This window comes from Mytilus trossulus, chromosome 6 (assembly GCF_036588685.1).
Source record: "Mytilus trossulus isolate FHL-02 chromosome 6, PNRI_Mtr1.1.1.hap1, whole genome shotgun sequence".
Lineage (NCBI taxonomy): Eukaryota > Metazoa > Mollusca > Bivalvia > Mytilida > Mytilidae > Mytilus > Mytilus trossulus.
In genome coordinates, this window is record NC_086378.1 from 68,543,539 (window position 1) to 68,556,181 (window position 12,643).

At 33.0% G+C, this 12,643-nt stretch overlaps 2 protein-coding genes across 2 annotated transcripts in view; both read left to right on the forward strand.

Annotated features, from left to right (window-relative positions):
* The window catches only part of LOC134721735 (uncharacterized), a 93,813-nt gene that overhangs the window by 57,284 nt on the left and 23,886 nt on the right, over positions 1–12,643 (forward strand). The window contains exon 2 of the mRNA XM_063584920.1: positions 6,568–6,949. Within this exon, the coding sequence (XP_063440990.1) occupies positions 6,568–6,949 (382 nt within the window). The remainder of the gene's footprint in view (positions 1–6,567; positions 6,950–12,643) is intronic.
* LOC134721736 (uncharacterized) lies at positions 2,173–5,268 on the forward strand. The gene is made up of 3 exons (XM_063584921.1): positions 2,173–2,544; positions 3,236–3,386; positions 3,925–5,268. Exons 1-3 carry the CDS (start codon positions 2,257–2,259, stop codon positions 4,485–4,487), a joined length of 1,002 nt encoding a protein of 333 aa, XP_063440991.1. The 5' UTR covers positions 2,173–2,256; the 3' UTR covers positions 4,488–5,268.

Below are 12,643 nucleotides of genomic sequence, written 5' to 3' on the forward strand. Positions count from 1 at the left end.
AGTTTTTTTCTGTGTTTCCATGGCTGGGCGGAACTTTTACGCTAAATTTGTTTTCGTTAACTATGATTTTGTGACTTTTGAATGAAGTACCTGTGATTATTTAGGACATTTGTTTTGACCTCACTCATAATGGAATGTTGAAGCAGACGAAACATGGCGTCAGATGTTGTTGTCATAACTTCGGTAATGTCCGTGGTACAATAAAATTTAAATAAGCTACACAAGTAGCCAAAATTTCTGAATTCTTGTTTTTGCAAACAAATAAAAATTTATGTCGTATTAAACATCGAAATTATTCCGATCTGTCCCGTTTTTTCAAGATCGCGTTAAAACGAGAATTTTGGCAGCCATTAAAAAAAAATAATCGTACGAGATTTAACGAGAGTGACGAAACTTTTCAGTGCGTCTAGCAAAAGTTATCGTTCTTTGTCCCAAAACGATGCTTCTACCATAAGTGCCAGCATAGCTGGCATATTAATTGGTTTTGCCCCAAGCAGAGGTAATACTTTATACTTCACCACTAATCAGAAGAACAATTTTATTAATTTCTTTAATTTTTGTCCCTTTTTGATATAAATAAAGGTACCAGTAGTATACCGCTGTTCAAAACTCATAAATCCATGGACAAAAATCAAAATCGGGGTAACAAACTAAAACAGAAGGAAACGCATTAAATATAAGAGGAGAACAACGACACAACATTAAAATGTAACACACACAGAAACGGACTAAGCATTAGACAAAATCCTATGAGAATAACAAATATAACATCAAAACCAAATACATGAATTTGAGATAGATAAGTACCGTGACACGTCTTATAGTAATGCGAATTCACACTCAAAAATAAGAGAAAACAAACGACACAACGGAAACACAATGTCAAAATGTAACACACATAAACGAACTATAATGTAACAATGGCCATATTCCTGACTTGATATAAATTATATATATAAATAACAAAAATATTATCCCAAGTTATAATTATAGAATATATATTTCTAATTTAAACAATTCATAGATTTTGTTGGCTGTGGTTATATATATGTCAATAATTAAAAATAAGATGTTTGATTTGTTGCTCTGTTTCGTTGTGATGGGTTGCTGTTCATTATCACATGCATCAAATCTCCGGCTCTAAACTGGAATCGTGGTTCTTGTATTTATATTAATTTCTTTATTTCACTTCAGAATGCCTGGAAGCGGTCCAAAGTCTCACCCTTGCGTTCTATGCAACAAAAGGACTAAACCACACGAAAGAAGATCAATCAATAAATCTGTAGCAATGTATTTGAAGAAGAATTTTTTGATTACACATAAACAAGAAGATAAGATATGCAATACATGTAGACACAAATACTATGTTAAGGAAACCACAACATCTCCTGTTGTACAACATTTATTATCTGACGATGAAGATTATGTTCCACCAGCAAAACGTAGATCTACAGTTTTATCTAGTCCACCATCAGTATCTCTTTCAATACCTTCTACATCAAAAAGCCATTCATACTGTTTCATATGCAAAAAGCCTGGACCAAAGCTAATTGTTGTTCCGTCGCAAGCAAGATTTTCTACCTTTCTTAAAAAAGAGGTTATAATTCCTGCAGGATGTCGTTGTTGTCCGGGACATTTGACGGAAGATACTTTTACAGAAGATGCAATTAGTAAAATAAATTGTACAAATGATAATGTCATCCTTAACAGATCTACAATTATGGATCTTTTGAAGAAGTTAAGATACACAGCCTTACAAAATGAACAATCAAGAATTGACTTTGATACAGATAAAGTTTTATCTGACTCTGACTTTATCAATTTAACCGGTATAAATAAGGACAACTTCAATGATCTTCATTCCTACATCAAAACTTTAGTAAGAAATACACCTACACGAAGCACCAGAACTTCTCTTGGAATTTTCCTTTTTAAATTAAAGTCTGGAATTTCAAATAAAGTGCTATCTACAATTTTCAACATATCAAGATCAAGTTTACGCCGAGCCATTTCATGTGTCAGACAAGCTTTAGTTCAGAATTTCGTACCTCAAAATTTGGGTTTTAAACACATCAGCCATGATGATGTCGTTAATCAGCACACACGACCACTAGCTCAGACTTTATTTGGGGATGGAACAAACACACAGGCTATATTAGTGCTGGATGGCACGTACATCTATATCAGAAAAGTGGAAACTTTCATTTTCAAAGAAGGTCATATAGCTTACATAAGGGACGACCGCTGGTTAAACCAATGGTAGTTGTTACTACTACAGGGTACTTTGTGACTGTTTTGGGACCATACTTTGCCGACTGCAAAAATAATGATGCAGCAATCCTCAAACATATGTTAAACACAAATGTAGAAGATATCAAAGAATGGGTGCAAGACAATGATGTGTTTGTAGTTGATAGAGGATTCAGGGACTCATTGGAGCTTCTTGATGATTTGGGGATAAAGTCACAGATGCCAAGTTTTTTAACGAAAGGTCAAAAACAGATGACAACAGATGAAGCCAAAGCAAGCAGATTAGTTACTAAGGTTTGTACCCCTACAACCAAAATAGTGTAGTTTAATTCCCAAAACTTATTTTGAAACTGCGTCACTTTATATAGTATCATGCTAAGATATTTTTATTTTCTTATTCGAACAAAGCACACCCAACTGAAATATGCTTATATTTACTGTTAAAACTACCGTATGAATATTGTGACACTAATAAAAATAAAGAAAAGTAACTTATAGAACTGCATATATTTTGTTTTTCAGTATTAACAGTTTTTTTTACTCATAAACATCAATTAAACAAAAAAAAAAAGCTCACCTTCCATAAATGTTGTTCATTCTGCACACGTAATGGTATTGCTGTTACATTTCGCAAAAGTTACCATATGCATTTATATAACATAATTAATATTGCCATACAGAGTTTTATTTGCAACCAGTAATGAATTTCAGACATTTCGCTTAGAGCTGTTTTCTCAATGCATGTAGTGAAAAGGTTTGGTTGGCTTTCTTGCTTTTTTTTTTATAAATGTTTGCTGAAGCATCCAATTTCAAGTGACCAATAGCATTATATTAGCTGAAACCCTACCTATCTTTTAATTGCAATAGTAAAACTTTATTACAATGTTTGAGCAGATAGCTATATAAACAAAGCAAGCAAGCTAACCAAACCTTTACTTTACAGTTTTAGAAAAATAGCTCTAAATTACTCTTTTTCTCATTCTAGGTCCGATGGGTAGTAGAGTCTGCTAATGCAAGAATCAAGAGATGGAAGTATCTGAGCCATGTTTTACCAAATAAACAAGTTCCATATATCGGAGATTATGTTTGCATTGTATGTGGAATATCAAATAAATATTTGCCGCCGTTGTCTCCAGGTAAACACTCTTACTATTAAGATAGCTGGTAGTGGTAACTGTGATTAGTAATGTATATGTATATAATCAAATCATAAATAGTGATCAAAAAGAATTTGCGATATTTTAAAGACATTTTTTTCACTAGGAAATTCACACTGAGAGAGCTGCCTTTTTCCAATTAGTTAAAAAAAATATTTTTAAGTAAATGTATGTTAAAAAATCCTTCTCTAAAAAGTATTAATCACTTTTCCCTAACTATCCAATAGATAGCAAATTAAACAAACAAGCAATTTAAACAAAATTTATAAGACAAATGAAAAATAATACCACATGATAATATAAAACTATTGTTCTTTTGTATATAGATATAGGAAGATGTGGTATGAGTACCAATGAGACAATGCTCCATACTGTGGTATTTTTTTTATTTGGTAAACTTGTAAAAAGTTGTCTCATTGGAAATCACATCACCGTTTTTGTTATATTTGATTAAAACATTGTTATAAAACTATATACATGTACTAGTATAATGATTGAAATTTTCTTGCTTAAAAAGGATGTGATAATGAAGAAGCATTGGCAGCAAAAATGCTCTATCTGTCTAAAAGAGTAAATACACTGAAACAGAGGGTAGAAGAAGAAAATTTGGAGAGGCGTAAAACAATTTGGAAAGAGCCTGATAATATTTTAGATGATTTTCCACTTCTTGATGAAGAAGATCTTAGAAACATAACGTGCGGTGTCTATCAAATAAAGCTTAGCACTAGTTACATTCAGGAACATCTAGAAGGCAATTGTCAAATTCTTGTTCATAAAGAGGATGACCATTTGATACGTGTGAAACTTCAGAGCCGTCATGTTTCTTCAAAAACCTACATCTTGTGGATAGAATACACATCTGCTGAAATTACTGCATGGTACTGTAAATGCAGAGCAGGAGCTCGTGTCGTTGGAGTATGTGCACATATTGCCTCAATACTCTGGTATCTTGGTTATGCAAGGCATAATCAGGATATATCTTATGGAGTCCAGAATTGGGGAGCATATCTAGAAGATGCAGCATCTATTCCACAAGCCGTAGACGAAAGTGACAGTGAGGAGAGTGTCATTGAAGAATAGAATACTGTATCAATCCTTGTTAGGTCTCTGTCTCCTTGACTTTATCTTAGTATTCCACACACAATATTTGAACACATTGTACTGGATTTTTAATTTTCAAGTAAGCAAGGTTTTTCAAAAATTCTAAAGTATTTTATTGTTGAATATAACATATTCATCAGACATTTCAAGAAGACAAACTATAGAATAAAATAATAGATTATGTATATTGATTGTACTTATTCATAGTTTTGATTAATACATAACTTTAATTGACCTAGATTACATTATCATCAACTCTACAGTTAAAACAAGTAAAGCCGAAAAATAAACTTATCCGCTTTTGACAACTAGAAGTGAGAATTTTGTCAATTTTAATTTTTAAATATTTTTTTTTTAAGAACAATTGCAAGATAAAAACCTTGGGGAAAATATTAAACGTATCCACTGAACAATTGAAATATATTCTTATTAATTTAAGAGTTGTACATATTTTTACGCACTTAAGGTACAATTATAGAGACAGCATAAATTATAAATAATTTTGTGTGTCAGTAGTCATTCGTGTATAAATAGCAGTTTTAAAATGAAACTATCGATCATACATTTTATTCTGAATGTTGATTTTAGAGTCGGCAGGTAAATCTGCCAGAACGAGCGTGGTGTTTATGGGTGCAAGTGTGGTACATTTGTGTATTATGTGTTATATGATTATATCATATGGAATTATTATGTAATGTCTATACGAATTGCTTTCATTCTTTATTTTTCCAGGAAATAAACTCTTTTCAGTTTCAGCGTATTCACGGGTTTTCTATTCATACTAATGTAAGAGATGGCATGGCATGATTACCAATGAGACAACTATCGTAAAACTTTTATTAAAGATTTTAAATCGTCTATACTCCGCTCGCTAAGATATTTTACAGCTTTCTTTGAATGTGCCTTCTGCTAAATATTAGACTAATATGCTCTAATATGTTTGGAAACTATTTATAACTTTGAATTTAATCTATGCTATGGAATTTTGTTTGTCTGCAATTTCTATTTCGTGAATATCAAAGCCGAAAACGAGTGCAATTGTACTTAATGTAGTTGGAGCATTGTTTGTCACTTTTGTCTGTCTTTTAGTAAGTTTCTGTAAATAAATATATATATAAAGAAGGAACTATGTGTATGGAGTTCAAGAAATACTTTGCAAAACAATTCTTGTGGTAAAATGATTATATTAGTATAAGAACGTCAAGTAAAATCAGTTTGACGTTACGCACAAATTGTTAAAATAGGATTTCACCATGGTCTTTTCTGACGCTCAGTAAAATTAAACAAACAGAGTTACAAGCCTGGTGGTTATCAATTTATACAGTACCCTAGTAAGGGGTCATTCTGCATTAATTTCGTCAGTTTCTGAGACAGGGCCGTTTTTTACCCTTTGTGGCCCTACTCCAAGGCTGTGATCAGCGATGTCATGACAATTTTTGAATGTAAAAAGGTTTTTCTAATTTTGTGATCTGCTTGCTGTTCTTCTTAAACAGTTGCCAACTCTCTTTCAGTTGGAGTCAACAATTGTAGATTTGCACGTGTACTTTAATAAGATACTTGTTTATTTACTTTTATGTCATAGTGTATGGCCAAACTCAGTAAAGGCCCGTATGGAACGCCACAGCTGTCTTATGTGGAACACTGATATTACTTTATGTTGTTTTATTATACTTAATGATATTACTTTATGTTGTTTTATTATACTTAATGATATTACTTTATGTTGTTTTATTATACTTAATGATATTTTGTCTTTACTTAATATGGTTTTGACATAACGTAATGATGTTTTAATATAACTCAATATGGAATAGTCATTACTTAATGACATTTCGATATTACACTATATGGTTTCGTATTGACTTGATATAGTTTTGTCATTACTCAATATGGTTTTGTCATTACTTGATGTGGTTTCACCATTATTTAATATGGTTGTGTCATTAGTCAATGTGGTTTTAAAATTAATTGATGTGTATGTGACTTAACGTAATGTAGTTGTTTCATTACATGATGTGGTTTTGTTATTTCGTAATGATGATTTATTTTACTTTAATAGCAACCTGTGGTAGCAAATGGATACAACAGTTCGAGACAAACGAAAAGGGCAATGTAGTATCCGGAAGTGACGAAACATTTCGACAGGCTGTTTTGAGTGGTGCGAAAGTTCGAATCAGTTTAAATGGGTATTATCCTGTTACCGAAGTGATATATGTCAATAATATGAGCATTTGTGTACAGGCGTATATACATACGCATGAGATTTTGAACAATCGTCCAACTGCAGCAGTTCGAACTCAAACGATGATAACCGTGTGTACCAATCCCAATCCCAATCCCAATCCTTTGCATTTTATTTTAATGCCGCTGATTGTTGACTTCTACGATCAACCAATATACAGGGATTTCACACTTCAATTCAAAGTCAAATGGTTAACAAGGTAAGTAAATAAACATAATTTCTTTTTCATCTCATCTCGTACATTGTACCAATCTATCAACATATTATGATTATGCAATCTACTTAGGTTTCTTTGAAGAGGCGTGATATATCAAAGTCTTTTTCACTGATTTGACACAAATCTCCTTATTTTCCACTCGGAGAGACATCTATACTGTGTCATATGCACTATCTGCAATTAACTGCAAATACAATGCATGATAATTCTTTATATGAAATGAATGGGTGGGAGAATGCAATTATAATTGTTTTGTACCTTCTATGGCAAACATCCATTTCATGTGTCATGCGTGTACCTTGAAACGCATGTGAGTCGCACGTGTCTAAACATACGCAGGTGCCACGCATATTATTGAAACAAATGTTACCCATTCGATGTACGCATGCGTATATAAACGTTTGTATGGGAAAACACATTTGACATATGCGTCATTACCATTTGTCCCATTAATGTAATTTTACGTTGTTATAAGCTTGAAGTTTTTACACGAATATCTTTGTAAAAATACATATGAATGTGAATCGCATGTGTTTATAAAATGCATGTGCCACGCACGTGTTTAAAATTACATGTTACACATGCGATACACATATCTTTAGCTATGAAAACCACATATTAATTTTAAACAATAGGACATGCGTATTGTTAAACTCCATGCCAGGAAACAGAATACCGCCTTATCCCCCTTCCACCACAAAAAGGAAATGTTGAAAATATATTGCTCATTGTGTCACTTTATAGAAATAATTTACTTCCTACACATTCATAAGTGGAGACTTAAACAAATCCTGTTTGAAAAGGTTAATTCATAATTTTTGTACTCCTTAATTATCATTGCAACTCAGAAATTAAATTTCAAATGAGTTAATGACGACACATAATCAATGTTTCCCCTGTTAAATTGGGATGAAATCCAGGGGTGACCAAGGTACAAAACTACACCTCCTGAGATGGACTGAATATTAAATCAACATCAATCAGGTATGTTTTACATTTGGCATTTCGGGGTGTTATAAGATAAGATAAGATAAAAAACTTTACTTTGACTCGGCATAGGTTAAAATATACAACGTATGTTTATGATCTTTAACAATTCTAGAGCCATTGTTCTTATCCGTCTGATCTGCAAGGAGGGCTTATTAGCTTTCAGTAAGAGGTCCTCGTATGAGCGGGTAAAATTTTGTATAAAAGTGACACCTAACATCCAAGTATTCCAACATCAATCCGAATTCCGATAGCAAACAATCTTATTCGGAAGACTCCGTATACATACTATAAGTATTTTATTGTAATTATATTACAAAATATTGATCACATGGTGCTAGTATTACTAGACTTGCAATTGCTTTACATCAATCCGACATTAATTTAATGTTTCGGCAGTTTTTGTATTATATGCTAATGATAAATGTATAACATTTATGAAAAGGTTTGAGCATTGTAGGCCCACCATCATCAGCGATTTACCTATATCAATTTATTTTAATTTTGTTCTGTCAATAGATCTGCAATATTTTTATGCTTTTTATGCCACATCTACGATAGTAGTAGGGGCATTATGTTTTCTGGTCTGTGCGTCCGTTCGTCCGTCCGTCTGTCTGTTCGTCCGTCTGTCCCATGTCCGGTTAAAGTTTTTGGTCGAGGTAGTTTTTGATTAAGTTGAAGTCCAATCAACTTCAAACTTAGTACACATGTTCCCTATGATATTGTCTTTCTAATTTAATTGCCAAATTAGACTTTTGACCGCAATTTCACGGTCCACTGAACATAGAAAATGATTATGCGAGTGGGGCATCCGTGTACTATGGACACATTCTTGTTATAAGCTATTGTTGGTTTGCTTGAAAATATTTCGTTGCAAACTGCATCCTGTTTTAGTAGGTCCCAATGTTTACTAATGCATTGTTTTAATGTATGAATGCATGGATTAAATTTCGTTGCCAATACTAAAGGAATTTCCTTTGTGTTTTGTTTGGCCTTTTTTCGTATTAAATCAGATCTATTACATGATAATGCCTCAGTTATGTAATTTTCGATTTTAATCTCCTTGTATCCTCTCTTTATTAAGTTCAATCTGAACTGTAACAAACTATATTGTTAATCCACATCATTATTTGTTGTTCTAACGTATCGCCAATTAAATACACATGTATTTGCAGGGTTTATCAAGGGCGAAGTCATCAGATACTTTAGAACAACAAATGATAATGTTGATTAACAATAGATTTTGTTACAGTTCAGATTGAACTTAATAAAGAGAGGATACAAGGAGATTGAAATCGAAAATTACTTAACTGAGGCATTATCATGTAATAGATCCAGGGGCGGATTTAGGCGGGGGCGTGGCGGGCGTGCGCCCCCCCCTAAAATTTGCAAAGCATGGGTTGACTTCAACATATTTAAGTATCAGAAGAGACCATTCAATCTTTTTTAACATTCAAAGTATATATAAAACAGTCAGTTTCACAGAATCAACGTGATTACTAATCAACTGACCTACGCTTTATCAAAGTTCTATCATGGCAATAATTTGAAAGGAATGTGTCAAACGCGGAGCTGCGTTTGATGACAGATATAATAGATGTTTAGTTGTTAAAGTAAAAACAGCTATAACATTGTGTTTACGGTTTTTATAATCTGATTTAATTAGAAAAAAGGCCAAACAAAACACAACGGAAATTCCTTTAATATTGGCAACGAAATTTAATCCATGCATTCATGAATTAAAACAATGCATTAGTAAACATTGGGACCTACTAAAACAGGATGCAGTTTGCAACGAAATATGTTAACGCGAACCAATAATAGCTTATAAAAAGCAAGAAAATATTGCAGATCTATTCACAACAACAAAATTAAAATAAATTGATAGAGGTAAATCCCTAATTATGGCGGGCCTATAATGCTTAACCCTTTCATAAATGTTATACATTTATCATTAGCATATAATACTAAAACCGCCGAAACATTAAAATAATGTCGGATTGATGTAGAGCAATTGCAAGTCTAGTAATACTAGCATCATGTGATCAATATTTTGTAATATAATTACAATAAAATACTTATAGTATGGATACGGAGTCTTCCGAATTAGATTGTTTGCTATCGGAATTCGGATTGATGTTGGAATACGTGGATGTTAAGTGTCACTTGTATACTAAGGCGGAGATTGAAATCGAAAAGTACATAACTGAGGCATTATCATGTTATAGATCTGATTTAATAAGAAAAAAGGCCAAGCAAAACACAGAGGAAATTCCTTTAGTATTATCACTTTTATACAAAGTTCCCCTGTTGAATTGGGATGAAATCCAGAGGTGACCCAGGTAAAAAACTACACCTCCTAAGATGGACTGAATATTAAATCAGCATCTATCAGGTATATGTTTTACATTTGGCATTTCGGGGTGTTCTAAGATAAGATAAGGTAAGAAAACTTTACTTTGACTCGGCATAGGTTAAAATATACAACGTATGTTTATGATCTTCAAAAATTCTTGAGCCATTGTTCTTATCCGTCTGATCTGCAAGGAGGGCACATTAGCTTTCAGTAAGAGGTCCTCGTATGAGCGGGTAAAATCCTTATATATAAAGCAGAGTGCTCTTTCTTTAACCTTTTATTAGTTTTTTGGAATTTCTCCCAGTACAAAAATCCCATTCCAAAGGGCAAAAATTGTAATTACCAAGAATAAAAGTATGAAAAAAAGTAAGATTACTAAGTCTATCACAAACTGAGCCCAAACGTTTTAAAACATTTTAATTGCTGTGATGTCCTCCTACAGATTGAGCTGATATGAACATCAAAATTTAACTGATAGTCTATTTCAATGCCTTATAATTTTACTGTTTTTTTTCACATGTAAGGTTGAATTTTGTATTTGAATAGATGGTTTTTTTCTAAGGTCTTTTTGCAAATACCCAAAACTTGAAGTTTGTCGGAATTTGCTTGCATTTTATTAGCCCGGAACCTCTCAATGAGTATTTTAGACTCAGATTCCAAAGTTGAAATTAATAAATCAAAATCTGGAGTACACAACGACAAAGTATTGCCATCTGCATAGTTATATAAACTACAATTTTTAACAAGAGGAAAAATATCATTTATAAATATGTTAAACAACAATGATCCTAGTATAGAACCCTGTCATACGAGTTTATGGATGTCAGCCCAACCACTCAGAATATTGTTGACTTTGAATTTGCTGTTAACAATTAGATAAATAGGAATTTAAAAAAGCAACTACATGCATTATTGGGGGATACACCATATACTGATAATTTATCTAGCATGATATTGTGAAGCAGGCTGTCATAAGTCTTAGAGAGATCCATTGATACCGCTGAAATGTAGTGGTTTATAACAAGAGCTTCACGCCTATTTTCTAACACTCTGAGAAGGATGGTCTGACATCGATCCATGCCCACGTCTAAATGCACACAAACAAGGATTAAATATTTTATGAAAGTATTCAGTTAGTTGAATTTCATATATTTTTCAAAGATTTTAGAAAATATGGGTAAGACACAAACTGGTCTATAGTTTGTTTATAGTAATGGGTTACGCTTTTTATGCAGGGGAGTCACTTGGGCTTCTTTAAGTTTATCAGGGAAACAGTTTTTTTCAATTGACAAATTTACAAGAGTTGTCAGTTGTGGTGCAATATAAGATGTACAATTTTCTTACACTCTGGGAAGGATGGTCTGAAATCCATGTACACGTCTAAATGCACACAAAAAAAAAGATTAAATATTTTAAGTATTCAGTTAGTTGAATTTGCATATAATTTTTCAAAGATTTTAGAAAATATGGGTAAGACACTAACTGGTCTTTAGTTTGTTTATAATAATGGGTCACGCTTTTTATGAAGGGGAGTCTTTTGGGCTTCTTTCGGTATATTCAGTGGTTCAGTGATATTTGTTTTTGGTTCTTTTTTTACATAAATAAGGCTGTTAGTTTTCTCATTTCATGGAATTGTTTTACATTGTCATTTTTTTATATAAGAATATGCAGTATCGGCGTTCGCTTATTGTTGAAGGCCGTAAGGTGACCTGTACGTGTTAATTTTGGTGTCATTTTGGTCTCTTGTGGAGAGCTGTCTCATTAGCTATTAGTTTACTCATTTGAATTGTTTTACATTGTCATTTCGTAGCCTTTTATATCAGACTATGCAGTATCGGCTTTTGCTTATTGTTGAATGCCGTAAGGTGATCTAAATACATGTTAATTTCGGTGTAAATTTGGTCTCTTGTTGAGAGCTGTCTCATTGGCATTCATACTTGAGAATTTCAGAAAAGGTATCAAAAGTCATAGGTAATTTGGGACAGGATAATTGTTTTTCTAGCCCGGCTCCTCCTTTTTCCACAAAAAAATCCTTTTTATTTGTTTGTTTTCTATTAATTTTAATGACACATCAATAATTTTAGCGCTTATCTGTATATTATGAACATTCATTAAAGGGGGGTCGGGGCAGAGGCGGATTTAGGGAGCCCGGTCTCCCCCCCCTTTTCTGGAAAATAATTGGTTGCTTATATAGACAATCACTGAAGCATAACCGGAGCGGGCCCATCTTAGGCAATCAACGGGCCCCTGCGTATGAAAATTTCTGGATCCGCCACTGCAGAGGGGCCCTGATCCCAATATCCCGGGCTTAAAAAATGAAATCCCGAGGTTCT

Coding starts and splice junctions, on each gene's coding strand:
- LOC134721736 (XM_063584921.1), top strand. CDS start 2,257: ATGGTAGTTGTTACTACTACAGGGTACTTTGTGACTGTTTTGGGACCA. Junction 2,545..3,235: donor CAAGCAGATTAGTTACTAAG/GTTTGTACCCCT, acceptor TTCTCATTCTAG/GTCCGATGGGTAGTAGAGTC. Junction 3,387..3,924: donor TTTGCCGCCGTTGTCTCCAG/GTAAACACTCTT, acceptor TTGCTTAAAAAG/GATGTGATAATGAAGAAGCA.